Source organism: Microtus oregoni, unplaced genomic scaffold (assembly GCF_018167655.1).
Source record: "Microtus oregoni isolate MIOR12 unplaced genomic scaffold, Mior012 000006F_ref0000085, whole genome shotgun sequence".
NCBI lineage: Eukaryota > Metazoa > Chordata > Mammalia > Rodentia > Cricetidae > Microtus > Microtus oregoni.
Genome location: NW_024543065.1, coordinates 36,120,346 through 36,139,270, shown reverse-complemented (window position 1 = coordinate 36,139,270; position 18,925 = coordinate 36,120,346). Strand labels below are relative to the sequence as shown.

The following is an 18,925-nucleotide window of genomic DNA, read 5'->3' as shown; positions in this document are numbered from 1 at the left end:
CTGGGTGCCAAGGACGCAGCCCGCCGCTCCTCACAACAAATGATATTATCTTTCCATATTCTTCGATGAATATGTCTGATTAGTTATTCATGTTATTTTAATGCAAACACAGTATTAAGGATTAGAGTTTCTCACAGGAAGATAGTTGCAGTAATATTTTTATCTATCTATACATAATATATTCTAATAATTTGACCTCATGAAATTGTTTCATGACAAGTAACTTCAAATTCATTACTATTTTAAATGAAACTCTTAGGAGAAAAATCATTGTGACAAAATAATTAAACACAGTAAAGACTAAGAAAAAAGAAAGAAATCAAGGAAGGAGAACAAATAAAAATAAAACAAGTACTAAGCATTACAAAATCTGTAGATTAGAAAAAAAGAACAAACTGAGATATAATGAATCTACGACAGAAGCATTCAGGCAAAGCTCTGCTTTGCACTGTAGACTGATATTACGAGAAGGCACATAGACAGAGCTAACAAATGGAGTCATATAAAAATGAGTATTTCTTTACTAATCCTTAACCAATCAAAAAACAAACAAACAAAAACCTAATGGCTGGAATTGGGGGGCTTTTCAGGGGCACAGTGGAAACCTAGTGCTATAAAAACGCCATGGATTTACAAGAGTAATCCTAGCAAAGTCTCCTTGTAATGGGGGACCTGGCGCCTGAACCAGCCATCTTCTGTAATCAGGTAGAAGGATTGGGGCACCAACACAGCCAGAAAACTTTGACCTACAGCTTATCCTGCCTCCAGAGTGCTCCTGGACGAGAACCTAGCCGAACTCTCATCAAAGAGACCAGAAAAGATTTCATGCAGCAGTTGAGGAAAGTCAATGCAGAGTACCACAGCCTAGCAATCTGTGTAGCTCTGAGAGCTCTGCAGAGTAGGGGGAGGAAGGACTGGAGAAATCAGAAGGATCAAGGGTACCAAGAGAGCAAGACCAAAAGACTCAATGACTGGGATGCACGGGGCTCACAGAGATCAGGAAGCCTGTCGGGGTCTGACCTGGATCCCCTGCATATAAGTTACAGCCAAGGAGCTTGGTGTTCTTGCAGGATACCGAAAAGTGGGAGCAGGAGTGGTCAGATGATTCTAACTAAAATATCCATTTAACTTAACTGACAAAAATAACTAAAAACAATGATTTAATAATGAAAACATCTGCATCCCCATTGCTCTGTCTACTTCTAAAAACAAAAGTGTAAGCTATTCTTTGAGGTATATTCTATTTTACAAAAGCTGAGCTTTCCTGAAGCACTCTTTGTGGGGGATAGAAATAAAGCAGTCATATGCAGGGTTAACTGGATCTATAGTATTATCCTCTTAGTTTATATGTAGTTGTTCATGCACATTTCTGAAAATAGTAATTTTCATGCAGTATCTAAAATATTACAGAAAGCCATTAGAAACATGAAAGGCCTACAGTAGCTCACTGAATCTGACTGAAGAGAAACTAAGTCTCACAAATGATGAGATATCTAAGGGTCTCGGGAGAAATGGAGTCATGGAGCTTCCTATGCTCTGTGGTTGTTTTTTTTCCCCCCCTTTTTCTTTTTCTTCTTGGCCTTATCTGTAATTCTTGGGAGAAGCCCTGGCCCAGCAGAAACCATAAGCTGTCCAGCAAGAGCTGCTCACTTTTCACTTTGAAACATTTCACACTTTACTTTCCCCACCTTCCTGCTTCCGGAGACAGTTTGAAAACACAACGGTGTTGTGAATGAGCTGCTCCGGATATGAAAGAGGGGAACGATATGAGGAGTCTTACAGCATGCCTGGCACAGGCTGCTGAGATTCCCTTTGATTTTCGTTACTATATTTGTATATCTACATGCATGTATGAAAGAGAGGAGGATAGGTAAGAGAGGAGGAACGTGAGAGAGACAGCAAGGGAGAACAAGAGAAAGGGGCTGGAGAAGGGGAGAGAAGAGAAGAAAGTTTCTTTCTGGGTTTTATCATTTACATAGAAATAGTATTATAAAATAAAACTATTAGGAAGTGTTTCTAAGGAGCTGAAGTGATGGCTCAGCAATTAAGAGTACTACTGCTCATCCAGAGGCCCCAGGTTCAATACCCAACTCCTACATGGTAAATCACAAGCATCTGTAACTGTTTCAAGGTATCTTGCACCCTCTTCTATTCTCTGCAGGCACTCTGTGCATGTGGAATATAAATACATATGCAGGAAAAAAGTCCAATATATTTAAATTAAATTACTTTCCTGTTTGTTTTTTGAGACAGTGTCTGTATATGTAGCCTGGGTTGTACTGGAATTCACTATGTAGACCGGAGTGTACTCAATCTCATACAGTATACCTGCCTCTGCCTCCTGAGTGCTGGGATTAAATACGTGTGCCACAATGCCCGACTTCTAAATTATTTTTTAAAAAGTGCTCTTGAAGGCCTTTCTAGGTTAAGTTATGAATTGGGAGGCACCTAAGGGTAAAGGAATAATTGTGGCAAAATAGAGTAAAGGAAGTGGGACTAGTCAGAGGGGGAGCAAGAGAGAAGAGAAAAGATGGACGGACACACGGGTCACAGGCAAAGTATGTCCTGTGAATAATTCAGCTTTGGTAAATAAGAGTCTTGAAGATTCAGTATAATGATATTATCTGAAAAAATTAAAGTAAAATTATTTATCATATTACTTTTCCTTTAGGACGAAAAGGTAATTTGGGGTACCTGCTATTGAACAAATACATGAAGAACTAGAAGCAGAGGTATACAGGACAATGTTCCTTGCAAAGAAATAATGAATAAAAGCATTCATTTTTGCAAAAAAATATCCAATAACAGTTGGGTTAGGACAAAAATATTAAGCATCCCCAAAATACTTAAAAGTATAATAAAAATGACTAGGGATTTGCACATCTACTCACCTGTATCTATTTACCTGCATTAAAGTTTCAGTTTGTCTGTGTTACTTTTTTTTTTCAGAATAGGCATCTGTGAATAACTAACTATGTGCTATAAAAATATTTAAGAGTGTATCAGAATTTCTTACAGACATGCCGTTTCAATACAAACAATACAAATCTCCATCACTATGAAATGAGGAGTGGATAAATTAAAAGGCAATAAAAGAATGCCTGGCACTAGAAAGCACTTCATAATTGGTGCACAATATTATAACTATTAAATAGTGAGTGTGAATTATCTACAAGAAAAAGCAGCTGTGAGGACTGAGAGACAGGAAGGAACCAAAGTCCATAGGGTGGCTCAAGGTTTGGTTTTTAAACACCATAGAGATGATTTTTATTTCCAAAGAAATAAAACAAGACTTAGGAATACCACTTTGACTTTTCAAGAATTCTCACAAATTTATCGTTGATAAATAACTCAAAAAACACAAACTAGAAAATAAATACTAAACAATAGGGAATTTTATAAAGAGATAAAAATAAGTACCTTGTGTGGCTCAAAGCTGAAATGATTGATCTCATGTTCAAAACAAATGGCATTAGGTGACTGGAGTTAGACTTTAAAACTTTATAGGGCAACAATGAAATCCACAGTGTGGCCAGAATGACAAAATATCCTTGACTAAGGCAGTACTTGTGAAATAATATGGTCACCAAGACAGGACATGTAAAGCATGCTCACTAAAAGCAATGGCTTGGTTTTCAACATGACTACATCTAGAATTAATTAAAACCTAAGATGCTGGGTATACCTATGAGGGATTTCTTGTTTTTCCTGAAATAAATTATTTGAAATGGGAAGACCCATATCCTTGAGACAGGAAGATATACCTTTAATCTGGGTCACAGCTCCAGCTAACAGTCTACAGAAAGAACATTGAAGAAGGAAGCAGGATCTCTTTTTGTTGCTTGCTCTCACTAGAAAGCCCATTACTTCAGTGATATTAAAGTCTACTCCTTTGGGATTCCAGTGTATACTGAAGGCTATCTGAGACATCCATGAATCAAGATTAATAAAAACTAAGAGAGAGAAATTGGGGTTCAACCTGAAGATCCAAAAAACAAAGCAGCCAGCCACTGGTTCTCACCTTGACTTCAGTCCAAAATGGCAATCCTGCCTCCAGGAATTTTAGAATGAGACTGTGTCTGAGAGCTGTCTCCCATTTTATAATCCTCTCTAGGGCTGGGATTAAAGGCATGCACCACTGGGATCAAAGTCATGCACCACCCGGTTTTTATGGCAACTCGTGTGGATTAAAGGTGTGTGTCATTGTAGCTACTGGGATTAAAGATTTATGACATTGCTGGCTGCTCTATAAGGTTGGCCAGTATCGCTGTTTTACTTTCCCAATCCCCAGGCAAGCTTTATTTATTAAAATACAAGTGAAATGCAACTACACATTCAGCCTTGTGGACTGAACGACTATTGCATTCTTGGGCTTTTCATTGGTAGACAGTCATTGTTGGATAAGCCAGACCATAGCCTGTGAGCCAGTCTAATAAACACCCTTCCTACAGAGATTCTTTCTGTTAGTTCTACAAGCCATTTTAATAAATCCCGTCTCCATACACACACACACACACACACACACACACACACACACACACACAGGTTTTCAATCTATCAGTTCTATTCCTCTAGATAAGCATAACCAGAGCATGTAAAATTGCATAGCATCAGGTTTGTGAGCTTATAGCCATTAAGCAAACAGTCTGCTAAATCTTATCACAAATACATTTGGAAGTAATCACTTTATATGAATAGAAAATTTATTTTTATAGGTTTAAATTCAGATCAAGACACAGTTCCAGCAGAGAAACAAAAGTATTTTGCTATGTCCATAATGACTGACTATCCAGTCTCCTGTAGCACAAGAGAACAGCAATAAGTAATAAAGTGTTAAGACTGATTGTGCTTTCAAGTCATTATCCATCATCTTTTGATTTCTCTGCTTTAAACTTACTATTATCTCACCTTGCAGTATGTATGAAGATGTTTTAAAACCAAGAGAACCATTAAAATAAAAACAAAAAGAATCAGGGATATGTTAGACCATGAGGCCAGAGTTGGCCTAATTTTGATTAAAATTTTTAGTAATATATATATATATATATATATATGTAAAATATGTTAAAAAATCACAAGATACTGTTGCTATTCAAATTACCTAGATCAGTGATTTTTAAATTATAACGAGCACAAAATCTACCCAGGAATCGGAGTGATGTACAGATTCTGGTTTGTAAGTCCAAGGGTTTGCTTTCCTAACAAGGGCGCAAGTGATTTGAAAGCTCTATGCACATACAAGGAGTAGTAAGACATCGTTTTCAGGACCCCTTTATATTCTTAAAGATCTTTTGTTTAGTGAGGTTATATTTGTCAAATTAATGTTAGAAGCTAAACTGACTAAATTTAAAGATTCTAATTTACCAATTTTGAAAATAATAATAAACCTTTTAGATGTTAACTTATTTTATGAATGCAAATGTGCTGTATATCTTAGCTGTATTTGAAAAGGTAGAAATAAACACTTCAGTTATATTCATGCATGGAAATAAGTGAAGCCATCTTAAAAAAAATCTTTAGTTGAAGGGGATGAATAAGAACAAAGAATGTCTATAAAAACATCCCAATGAAACCCTTTACTTAAAAAAATGTTTAAAAAGATCAAGTCACAAAAGTTTATAAATATGCAAGATTAAATTCTTAGAATCTACAACTATAGATCTTCCATTGAGACCTGTATAGCAGGCACATCACATTCCTGTGTTCTTCAGGTCATTTGGTACTTACCTGTTTTAATGCATGTCCATACTCTGGTCCTTGGGTAGGCAGAAAGTAGGAAATCTGGCCACTATTTTTTGCTCTTTCTATTAGAGACATAGCTGTCCGAACAGTGGCATTGCGAGCATGTACAAACACCATAACCTAAAATGATGGAAAACAGGTTATTTAACATTTCAATTCTTTATGTTAAATTTAATTCTGGCATAGAAATCATCACACAGAAATGATTATTAAAGTTTCAAAAAAATCTACAATTTCTTGGTGTGGGAACTCCTGTCTGTGAGTTGTTTTTATTGGTTAATGAATAAAAAAGCCGCTTTTGGCCAATGGCTTGGCAGAGTGGAGCTAGGTGGGGAAAACTAAACTGAATGCTGGGAGAAAGAAGGCAAAGTCAGGAGAAATCATATAGCCTCTGCAAGGGACAAACGTGCTGGTACCTTGCTGGTAAGGTACAGCCATACACAGAATAACAGAAATGTGTTAACCAAAGATTTAAGAGCTAGCAAAAAATATGCTTAAGTTATTGGTCAAGTAGTGATTCAAATGGCATGAACAAGGGAATGAACAAGCTGCCTCCTACGACAATTTCTGAATTGGCCAACATTTAAAAAAATACAGAATAAAGGTAAGGTAAATCGGCAATATGACTAATTCATTATAGATCCATGAACTTGAAGCACAGTTTGTACATTATGCTCTTGAAAATATGATTCATTGTTTTTATTCACAGCATATAAATTTGAGAAAAATCATCTATCTATATAAAAATTGATATGATTTGTATCATAGTTTCATCCCTCCTTATGTTTCCATGTTTTGCTTTTCATATGAGAAAATTATGATAATATTTTGGAATTATAGCTTTTTAAAATGTTACAAGTATGTGTGACTGAGTTTTGCTCAGAAGTAGGAGAATTTGGACATGGACTTCTGCGCAATGCATGAATGGTTAAACATTTTGGTTTATTACAGACAGAATACATTTTGTATGAGGATGTGGGTAAGAGCCATAGGATTCTGGAGGAGAAATGCTATAGTTTTGACCTTAAACATTCCCCAAAGGCCTCTAAGATAAGGGATCAGTCTACAGTTTGGTAATACTGCCTAGTGACCAACACTGTGAAAGGTGGGGCCAATGGAGCTGTTAGGTCACAGAGCACACTCTCACAGGGGAAAGTCGGACTCTGGTCCTCTCTCTTTTCTTTTTGCTTCCCAGCCAACATGAAGTCAACACTTTTGATTTACCATCCACTCACTATCGAGATGTTCTTCTGTGTTACCATAGTATCAGAAATAACCATTCCTACGAGACACAGAAGTAACCATACCTACTTAATAAATGTTAAAATCACAAGGCAAAAATTAAAAACTTCCTCTTTTAAGTTTGATCACCTTGAATGCTTTGGTAATGGAAATGGAACAGTAGCAGAAAACAGATATTTGTGGTGGTGATTTATATGCACACCAGAGAAAAATCTATCAATCATTCACAAAATTGAAAAGATACAAATAATAAACTAATAGTCTTTCAGCATACATACAAAGAAAAGATCAACACAAAATCTAGAGAAATTCAGAATTTCCTCAGAGGGCGAAGAAAAAATCTCTCTCAGTGAGTTCACAGAAAAGAAAAATCAACATTGTGAGTTAATAGGAAAATGTTAACACAAATCCATCAGTTGTTGAAAATAAAAGTCCATCTTCACACTAAGATCAATATTTTATTTAACTAGTATAGCCTCAAGATGAATTTTCTTATGAGTCAGCATTTTACAAAATGACATTTTCATTCTGCATGATTCAAAGCTTTATTATGAAAAAGCAACAAAAGGCAGAACATAATGAAACACAAAATATAAGTCAAATAATTACATAATTTTGATATGACTTACACTTTAAAACTTTTTAGTGCTGCCAAGAGAAGTACTAGTTACAATTTGAAGTAAAAATTTCTTTTTACTATGAACCTATCATGTCTTGTTCAGTAAAATGTACTCCTTTTTCTTATAAGCACTTTCTGTCTAGAGGCTTCAACAGAAGTTATTACAAGGTTTTGGGTCTCTATAAACATACTTGATTTTATGGCTTGCTAATTCTGTTAACTGATTTATTACTATCATTATTATTTTATCTAGTGACCTCTGAACTTTTATTGGTCCCTTAGTCCCAGGGGTACCTTCCTTTTTAGTCTCAGTGCCTCAAAACTCTAGTGTCAGTGGTAAGGTACACCATTTTGCCATCCATAACTTTACAGGTGTTTGTTCTCTGGATAGTTTGCATGGAATTGCTGCAGTCCAGGACATCAAGTCTCAAGTCTTCCCCATCTTCCTGCAAGTTGTGGCAGGTGGATAGTCTCTGTGTCAAACTTGACTGATATTCAACAAGGTGTTGTATTCCTGGGTCTGGCACTGCCTCTCTGCAATAGGTTGTGCCAGCTCTGAATCCAGCTGGAGAAGGAACCCACTGAGCTGCTCCATCTAAATGTCGTATCAAGCTACCATGTCCTCAAGGCTGTACCACAAACTGACCCGACTTTTCATGGACTGCATGCCAGTCTCCATGGCCTGGAAGGCATGTCTCAGCTTCAGGAGTGTGGTCTTAGTTTCTGATTTCAGCAGAATAGGTAGTGACCACTATCGTGCTCGCCTCAATCTGTTGGGCTTAGTACTTGTCCAGTTCCTCATGGTTCGTTCTTCTGAGGAAGCTTCTCATGCTGGGTCTGGCTGGATGTTTGGCAAGATCTTGCTGATGTCCTGAGATTTGGGGGCACCAAGTTGCATGATCAATCTGGAATTGGCAATCTAGGCTTCCAGTTCTTTGACTTTCTCCTTGTGATTCTTCTTCAAGAACAGCAGTCCCTCCTTAATGGCTTCAACTTCTTTCTCTAGCTGCAGCTTTGTTGAATGAGGCCGCTAGTTAGTTCCCAGTTGCTTAGCCCCAAAATAACCACACAGAAACTGTATTAATCAAACCACTGCTTGGCCCATTAGCTCTAGCTTCTTATTGGCTCTTACATCTTAATTTAACCCATTTCTATTAATCTGTGTATCGCCACGTGGATGGGGCGTACCAAGTAAAGTTCTATTTGTCTGTCTCCAGCAGAGGTTCCATGGCTTCTCTTTGACTCCACCTTTCTTTCTCCCACCATTCAGACTAGCTTTCCATGCCTAACTAACTTTTGCCCTGTTACTGGTTCAGAGCAGTTTTCTTTATTAATCAATGGTAATCACAGCATACAGAGGGAAATCCCACATCACAGCTTTGTCATGTTGATGTCATCAACTAACATTTGGAGTCTATGAATATCACTCTGCACAGACCAGTGCATGGCCAATGATGTTTTATTCTTGACTTCAAAGTCATTAACAAAAATTGGCATAATCAAGAACATTAATTTTAGTTGTTCATAATCATTCTACAGATTTAATGAAGAAACATTTTTGAAAATATTTAGCAATGTAGATTGACTTGCCAAATATTTTATTTTATATTCAACTAAATATAAACAGTTGCTTTTGCTATTAACTGATGAAGAAGCATATTATATTTGAAGTACGATACATTTATTTGGGCAAGTTTACTGGCCACTGCCTTTGTAATATGAGTAAGAGTAGTTACTTTGCAAGAGTGCTGTAGAGACACAATAAAGTAACAGGTTCTAAGTACTAGGAAAAAGTTTGACATTCAAGGTTTAGTGTTTTACATAGGTTTCATTACATTCACTACTACAGGATCCATTCATTGGCAGCAATGCTGACTCTGTAGTAATAAGGGAGGCGGGGCTGCGTCCCCAGCACCCCGGCTGCCTGGCTAGCTCATGCCCGAAATAACAACACACAAACTGTATTCATTTAATCACTGCGTGGCCCATTTCTATCTAGCCTCTTCTAGGCTAATTCTCACATATTAATTTAGCCCATTTCTAATCATCTGTGTAGCGCCCCTAGGTGCGCTTACCGGGAAGATTCTAGCCTATGTTCATCCTGGGTCGGAGCTTCATCTCGTGCGTCTGCCTGGGAGCTGGGAGCATGGCGTCTCTTTGAGGCGTCTGCTCCCGAGAGGAGAGCTGTGGAGTCTGAGCTCACTTCCTCTTCCTCCCAGTGTTCTGTTCTCTTTACTCCTCCCACCTATCTTCTAACCAATGAGGGCCAAGCAGTTTCTTTTAATTTAACCAATGACCTTCCTCCATCATGACTCTGTTCTTGGAGTAACAGGAGACAAATCTCACTTCTGTGTTTGAGGACTATCAGCTCTCCAGTGTGCATTCTCCTGAAAGTTGCTCTCAGAGCATTCTCCTAATGATGGTTTCAACAGTCTATTGCTGGTGAACTTAATTCTCTAAACACAAAAGTATGCATTCTAGCAAGACACTCTCTTTAAATTCAAGGAGGAACTAATTGGAAAATTTAGAAACCACATAATAGGGACTGGAGAGATGGCTTAATGGTTATCAAGTTTTTCTTCCCAGGATCAGTTCCGAGCACCCACTTGGGGCAGTGGAGAACTGCCTGTAAATCTAGATCCAGGGGATCTGATGCCTTTCTCTGGAGTCCTTGGAGACACACACACCTTCAAAAGTAAAAGGCATATAATGGCATCCAATTTTAAAGTTAAAATTTTAAGACACAAAAGATCACACACTTTTACAAATAATTGCATTAAAAAAATCTTTGTCACTTAACATTATGGAAATGCTGCAGTTACTTCCTAGGGCCACAGGTTTTTTTTCATTTGTATTTCACAAGCATATTATCTGAACTCTCTTCTCTTTCAAGGGAACACTCCCCCCTCCCCAGTGGGGAAAACATTGTAAAGGAGTCAAGTAGAAAGAAAGTCAGTTACAAAGCACCTGGGATCTATCTGAACTGGCTTTACTTTACAATCTCCAAATACTGTCTGTTAAATTCGCTTATCAGATTAAAATAACAAAATAGCATAATAATGTTCCATTAATAAATGTTTTGTGCTTTTTTAAAGCTTAGATTTTTAAGAGAGAGAAAAAAATATTAAAAAAAGACAAAATCATATCTTTATAAGAAAAGTTCAACTGATAGTCCACGTGGTACCACCATAGGACACAAACTACTAATCCTTCACCAGTTAAACAATAGCTTTGAAACATCCTTTTAAATATTTTATTCTTTGAAAATCTCATAAACTATAGTTTGATCACATTCGTACTCCTCACAACTCTCACCAGATTCACCCTACCTCCCTGTCTACCTGGCCTCAAGCTGTTTCTTTAAAATTGAATTTGTGCTCCACAAATACTCTCAGGATTAGGGTCCTCACTAGCTGATGGTTGACCAAGCAGCGGTCACAGCCTTAAGGAAGTCTAATTTATCTTCTCCCAGCAGCTATCAATTGCTAACGGGTCTCCAGCTACAAGGTACATCATGCTCATCTCCCCAGCTCCATGCAAAGGTTTACTCTGTCTTGAGTTTGCACAGGTCTTATAAATATTGTCATGAACGCTCTGCAGTTCTATATGCAACTGTCCCGTTGTGTCTAGAAAGTTTTAAAGTGTTTTGCTTATAGAATTCATCCCTCCAACAAAGTCTTTTGTTGCAATCTAATACACAAGAGAAAAACAAAACAGGACTATAACAAAGCAACTGAAGTGGACTGGATAGATACAAATCTATCTTTTCCCCCTTGAAAGGGAGTAAGCAGATTTGCCACTCTTCACTTTAGCAGACCAGAGGTACCAACCCTGGAGGTGGCATCTCTGAGAACCTTGGAAAAATCTAAAAGTAAGTTATTGAAGGAACTCTTCTGATGAAAAGGAACTGTTCGACGCTGTATTTCTTTGTATACAAAATGTTAAAAGTCCAACTATCTCATTCCTCTCCACGTTTTGAAGATTTTTTTCATATAAATCATATAATCATTTTAAAAGTTTTACTTCTTTCTAAGAACTTATTTTAAAATATTTAGGGGACAGGAGATGACTCAGCAATTAAGAGCACTGGTTGCTTTAATAGAGGACCCAGGTATTATTTCCAGCAACCACATGGCAGGTCACAACCACACGTAACTCCAGAAACCCTCTAATGGCCTCCACAGGTACCATTCATACAGTGCGCATACATACATACAAGGAAAACAATCATGCACATAAAATAAAAATAAATAAATCTTTAACATGAGGGCCGGCTTGTTGGGGTTTCAGTTCTGCCCAGTTCCTGCAGCTGTTATGTCCCAGAGAAAATCACACAGAGGTATCCATAAGTTATAAGACTGGTTGGCCCATTAGCTCAGGCTTTGTATAACTAGTTCTTATAACATATATTAACCCATTATTTTTATATATGTTAGCCACATGGCTCAGCACCTTTCTTAGCGGGGTAGGTCATATCCTGCTTACTTGTAGAAAAGGTTAATTTCAACTTCTATGAAAAGCATATGAGCCTGCCTAGATGATTCTAATATACCAAGAAAAGATGTAAAGAATGAGAGATTTATGTGGACATGTCAAAAGGACAGATAAGTCAGCCTGAAAGGGTTTTGACTAGCAAAATATGATCATTAGTTTTGTACTGGCTAGCATTAAGTCAACTTAACAGAAGCTAAGTATGCTAGAGAGATAACCCTCAACTGAGAAAATGCTTCCATAAGTTCAGCCTGCAGGCAAGCTTGTAGGACATTTTCTTAATTAGTGAATAATGTGGACAAGGCCAGCTCATTGTGGCTGGGACTACCCTGGGCTGGGTGATCCTAGGTTCTATATGAATGCAGGCTGAGAAAGTCATGGGGAGCCAACAGACAGCATCCATCCATGGCATCAGCTCCTGCCTCCAGGTTCCTACCCTGTTTGAGTTCCTATCATCCAATGGAAGCATATGCCAAATAAATCCATTCTTCTGCAGTTTGGTTTTGGTCATGGTGTTCTTTCATAGCAGTAATAAAACTAAGACAAGTTTAAAAACTTTACAACACTTTGTTTTAAAACAAAGTAAAACTGACTCCATGAAGTTACAGCTAGAGGAACTGGGAGAAAGATGTTTTCTTTCACACACATTGGTATTAAAGGGGTAACAAGTTAAAAAACCAGCAAAAATCTTAAAGGCAATTAGTGAAAACTTAGCTGGGACACCTTATGTGTTAAGTCACAAAGTATTAATATATGCTAACTTGCTGGTCACAAAGCATAAAATGGTAACTTTACAAAGAAGCCATTTCAAAAACCAGGCAATAACAGCAATCAGCAGCAAAACTGGAAAATTCTGGTAACATATGCCTCTAACATGAGAAACTCAGCTAAATTGAACATCAATTCTATGATATTTTCACAAATTGAAAAATATGAATTTAATTATAAGAAAGGTCAGATAAACCCAAGTTGAATCATTTTATAAACTACTATGTAATTAAAAATATAGAAGTCAAATATTAGGTATTTGTTCAGAGCCAAAATAGAGAAGGCTGGCGTAGTAAATCACAGTTACAAACCTAATGCTAGGTAGGAGCCCTACACAGATCCTAGACCTCACTGGCTATCCAGTTTAGTTACTTAGTGAGCTCCAGGACAGTAAAATATTCTGTCTCCAAACAAGGTGGGTGGCATTTTGTATTAGTTACTTTTGTATTGCTGTGATAAAGCTCCATGAAAACGCAACTTACAGAAGAAAGGACTCATTTGGGCTACAGTTCCAGAGGGATAGGAGTCCCTCACCATCATGGCAGGGAAAATGGCAGTAGGCAGGTAGGCATAGCAATGGGACAGCAACTGAGAGCTCATATCTTGATTCACAAACAGGAAGCAGAGAGTGCACTGGGGATGGCAGGAGGCTTATGAAGTATTAAGTCCACACTCATGACACATCTTCTCCAATAAGGCCATATTCCTAACCTTCCCAAGCAGTTCCACAAACGGGAAACCAAGTAATCAAATTTATGAGGATATGAGGGCTATTTTCAATCAAACCATTACACATCTGGAGAATGGAACTAAAGTTCACCTCTGGTCTCCATAAGTATAGGACATACACATACACCTACATATATATACAAATGCATCCACAAATACAAGAACACATACATACAGGCACACGTGTGTGCACACATGATCAAATAAAAAACCAAAATAATGTTGAAGAATTGTTCTCAGTCTTTAAAAATGAAAGAGACTCTATAAATAAGTAATCTTGGACTGGACTGATGTCATCTTCCATAAACATTATTGTTGTCCATTATTAATATAGGTAAAAATAATTCCTTCCACAGTATACCAAGACACGAAATTCAGAAACATTAGGTTTGTATATCCTGACCAAGTAGAATTTATACCAGAATGTAAGGGTGACCAACATATGAAAATCTACCAATGCAACATACAACATCAACAGAAAGAAGGAGCAAGATTAAGTTGGTGCTAAAATAAAGAAAAATGAATGAATAAATGAATGAATGAATAAATCACCTGAGAAAACCCAACATTCTTTCATGGAGAATTTCCTCAAATTACTGGCAAAACATAGCAAAAGCAACACATGAAGAACACATAGCAATTATCAAAGATGAAAGGCTGAACTTTTTCTAAGATTGGTGAAAAAAATGTATACTTCCTCAAATGAATGCAACATATTACCTGGATATTTTAGTTAGGGCATAGTGCAAGAAAAGTACATAAATGTTATCTTCTCAGGAAAACTAATACTTTTATTTTAATGACATTACAAGACACCTACCTTATATAATCAATAGAAAAAATTGCTTGTATTTATACAAAGTGAACAAATTAGTGCTGATTTCTGCAGCTCTTTACATGGTTTCTGGAGATCCAAACTCAAGTGTCTATGCTTATGCAGCAAGCATTTATCCACTGAGCCATTCCTCAGACTACCTGAGTTTTATTTTTTGACAAATTAGCAATCATTTTCTTGAGAATGGTAACTTTGCATATACAGTTTTTTGGCCTTCAGGTAGCGACAACAAAAATGGGCTTTCCGTTTTGTGTATTTTCTAACCAAAAATGAGTCCAATAGCCTATGTTGAGTTTTTCATTTTGTGTGGGAATCTCTTTCTCTTTTCAAGCCCAATTTGAACTCCTTTGCTATGTTTAATCATGTGTTATGAAACCTAGCCTAACTTACCAGTTTATCCTTTCTCTGATGGAAAGATATCCTTTTCCTGTATCAAAAAAGGGATGGAAAAAGACTAAATGCCAAACATCATCTACAGCAATGGATCCACCAGTAATGGAAGGTTGGCGTCCATTACTAAAGCTCAATTTCCTCTGCTGATTCTCTATATGTGTGAAGCAATGCTTCATCCGTAGTGTAAAAGCTATTCCAGGTTGTCAACTTGACTGTATCTGGAATGACTACAATCAAGAAACGGAAGGCACCTTGTTTTTCGGATCTTGACGCAAGAAGACAACAGGTGTTAAGGCTGGAAGACATACCTTTAATCTGCTGGGAGCTTATATAAGAAAATGAAAGAAGAAAAGATTCTTTCTTCTTGGTCTGCTTGCCCTCGCCTTGTTAGTTCATTCCTTCACTGGCCCTGGAGCCTACTTCTTTGGGATTCCAACATACACAGAAGACCTAACCTCGTGGGCCTAAGCAGCTGCTAGGTTCTTAGTCTTTCCATTCACGATTAGAAATTGTTGAACTGAAGCCTATTACTCATTCTAATAAATTCCCATATATAATAAATACACAGAGAGAGAGAGACAGAAACAGAGAGGCAGAGATATTCAATCTATAAGTTCTGTGAACATAACTTGACTGTGTTGCATTATCCTCACTGACTCTGATGCCAGATCAATGCACAGAAATAGCACTTTTGTCCAAGATGGGTGGGCAATTGTTGCTACTTGTTTGAATGTTCCCAGGTAGTAAGAACAATAGTCTCTTCAATAAACAGTACCAAAAAAAAAAGGCAAGGCCACATGCAAAAATATAAAATTATACTCTTTATTGTCTACAAAACAATCGAGATGTATCAAAGACCTAAATTTAAGAGTAGGAAAACAGAAAACAGAAATAATTCTCCATGTTCTCAAATTTGGCATTGGTTTACTAACTATATATAATAAAAGGCAAGCAATACGAAAAGCTGGACATTAAGTTAAAAACTTCTTTGCATTGAAAATACTATCAAGTGAGTAAAAAGGAAACACATGGAATACAGAGCAGATTTGCAAATCTTGTGTGTGGCAATAGTTTTAAGAATCAACAAGACGAAAACTAAATTGGGCCTAAAGAAATTAAGATTTCTGGCAGGAAGGTATACAATACAAATGGCCAATAAGTAACAAAAAACAAAACCAAACCAAACAAACAAATCATGCTTTGTATCATTATTCCCCAGGTTGGAGATGAAACCAAAACCTATTTAATAGCAACTGGAACAGCTGCACTTTTAGAAACAGACAAAAACAGGGCCATTAAGGATATGGAGAAGTTTTCAGATCTGATTTGGACTGTAATTTTTTGTTTAACCATGTGTGTCATGAAAACTCTCACACTGTAATGGAAGATATATTGGCACAGCCTTTGTAAAAATACTTTGCATTCCTTGATACTTTTAACAGAATTACAATGAACTGCATATCCTTCCTAGGTAAACAGAAGAAGAACTAAAAATAAATATCCCAAAGAACATTTGTAAATGTTCACAGAGCTTCCTCAAGAATGGCCAAGAGGTATAAACAATATTTGTGCCCATCAAACATAAACAGGTAAACAAAGCAGTGTCTATATGCCAAAAGTTATTATATATGCTAAAACATGGGGAAGTAAAACAAACAGGACATAAAAGGATAAATATATTATTCCACATATGTGAAAGAGTCTAGAGACAGAAACTAAAAGGTTCTCAGCACTTAAGAGAGCTGCAATTCTGGAAAATGATCTTCCTTCCTTTAGAATTTCAGTTTCCATCCATCACATGCATTATTATAGCTCCAGAAATCCAACTGATGAGAGGAAGGAAGGAATATATGAGCAAGAGAGGTCAAGATCATGATGGAGAAATCTACAAATCAGCTAATCCAAGCTCTTGGAAACTCAGCAACTCTAGTCCGATAGCTGTGCAGCCTCCATGGGGCTGAACTAGGCTCCCCATATGTGGGAGACAGTGGTGAAACTTGAACTATCTGTGCGGCACCTGGCAGTAGGATCAGGATCTATCCCTGGTGCATGAGCTAACTTATTGGAACCCATTCCCTATGGTGGAATGCCACGCTCAGTCTTAATGCAGGAGCGAGGGGCTTGGTTCTGCCCCAACTTCATGTGCCAGACTTTGCTGACTTCCCATGGGAACCCTTACCCCAGAAGAGTAGATAGAGGGTGGGGGCTGGAGGGGGAGAAGGGGAGAACTTTTGATGGAATGTAAAATAAAATTAAATTTTAAAAAAGTGCAATGAAGGCCAAAAAAATGATCAGTTTTAAATTTCAAATTCCAACCACCTTGGGACCATGACTTTATAAAAGATGTCAAATTAACTAAAACTCGAAAACTAAGATTCAAACTAAAATAGCTTCTGATTTGCTCCCATAATTAAGCTTGGCATATTTAATTCATTGCACATTAGAGGATAATAAACAGAATAATGAAGCCTTTCTTATTATAAAGCAGTATCACACAGTAAAAAATATTTTACTAACCTCCAAAACAGCCAAATTTCATCTGCTTTGTTACAGACAGCCCCAATAGCAATATCTATAATGGACTTTTATCCCTCTGGAATTATAAACGCAAATAAACCATTTTTTCTTCACAATGCCTTGGTCGTAGTGTTTTGTAACACCAATAGAAATGTAATTAATTCAACTTGATACACTTAAAGAGCACGGGTCCCGTTACTGGAGACCTCAGGAGGAGATTGCATAACTGCTACAGCTCCCACCTCTTATTGCCGTCAACACAAAAATCCCCAAACCTGGCAAAGGCTAGCGCTGGAAAAGACTCATTGATTTCCTAAACTTTCAATCTGTGTGGGACAAAACCCCAGCCACTTACTAATACATTTCCCATCATATTAAAAAAATGGAAATACACGTAGAGTTATTATGTTCTCTTAAGAAGAAACAATATTTACAAAATTTATCACTTTTTACTTAAAATAATACTATGAATATAAAGGTCAAAACTCTAGGTAAAGACAAATAAACCCACAATAGTTATTTATGCTTAAATATTTAGCTACTTTTTATGTTGAACTTTGAGAAAAAAAAAGGATAACTATGCCATTGGAACATAAAATTTTAAACTTAGTGATAATATTATCACTGTATTACTTTATTCAGGGACTTCAATTGTAATGTAGTGAACAAAATGTTAGTAGTAGCAAATGAACTCACTACACACATGTACAAACTGTTTAGGTAACAGGAAGAAATAGCTAAAAGGAGACCTGACATACTTTTGTCAATGAAATAAATAGATAATAAAAAATAAGCTTCTTATTCTTAATGAAAACTATTTGAAAAAACAGGCCAGAGAATTGTCTATGCTGCTATGAAAGCAGGAGAATTATAACAGGTAGCAAGTGTTGTTTTAGTGCTCCTCAAGTCTATATTGCAACATTGCTGTAAATTATTCAAATAACATAAAACAAGAATGCATTCAGATTAGGTTTCATTTACACCAAAATTAATTAAAAATATAAAATATGTGATGTAAATTAAATTTGATATAAATAACTTTTTAGATTATCTAGATATTGGATATACTAAAGTCACAATTTTAAATAAATAAGTTAGCAAATAACCTAATACATCTAATTGCTGAAGCAGAAATATTTTACCCAAATCAATTAAAGCTTTCAAACCAAAATCTTAAAGCAAGTATAAATAATTAAGTTAGGTTTCCTTCATGTCCAGCATCAGAAAGTACACATCTAAAGGACAGAGGTAAGTATGTCTTATGCAAAGAACTTGTAGTGTGAAATAGCCCAAGTGAGGATGACAGCAGCGACAGAGTTAAAAGGAAGACCGGACATGATAAGAAGGTACAGAAACTTTATGAGCTGCCCATTCTGCTCCTTTAAAACTACAAATAGGCATTTAAAGAGGGTGGCCTGGTTAGTTTCTTGACAATTTGACACAAGATGGATTTATCTGGGAAGAGAAACTTTACTGAGAAAAACCTTCGTGAAATCACCCGTAGGAAAGTCTATGGCTAGTTCCTTCATTAATCATTAATGTGGGCGGGCCCAGTCAGCTGTGGGTAATGCTGATCCTGGGCATGTGAT

The 18,925-nt window shown here is 36.8% G+C and overlaps 1 protein-coding gene across 4 annotated transcripts in view; it reads right to left on the bottom strand.

Moving 5' to 3' along the window:
* The window catches only part of Ascc3 (activating signal cointegrator 1 complex subunit 3), a 302,434-nt gene that overhangs the window by 162,899 nt on the left and 120,610 nt on the right, over positions 1–18,925 (bottom strand). For all 4 annotated transcript variants that reach the window (XM_041653682.1, XM_041653681.1, XM_041653683.1 and 1 more), the window contains one exon: positions 5,728–5,862. In XM_041653682.1, the coding sequence (XP_041509616.1) occupies positions 5,728–5,862 (135 nt within the window). The remainder of the gene's footprint in view (positions 1–5,727; positions 5,863–18,925) is intronic.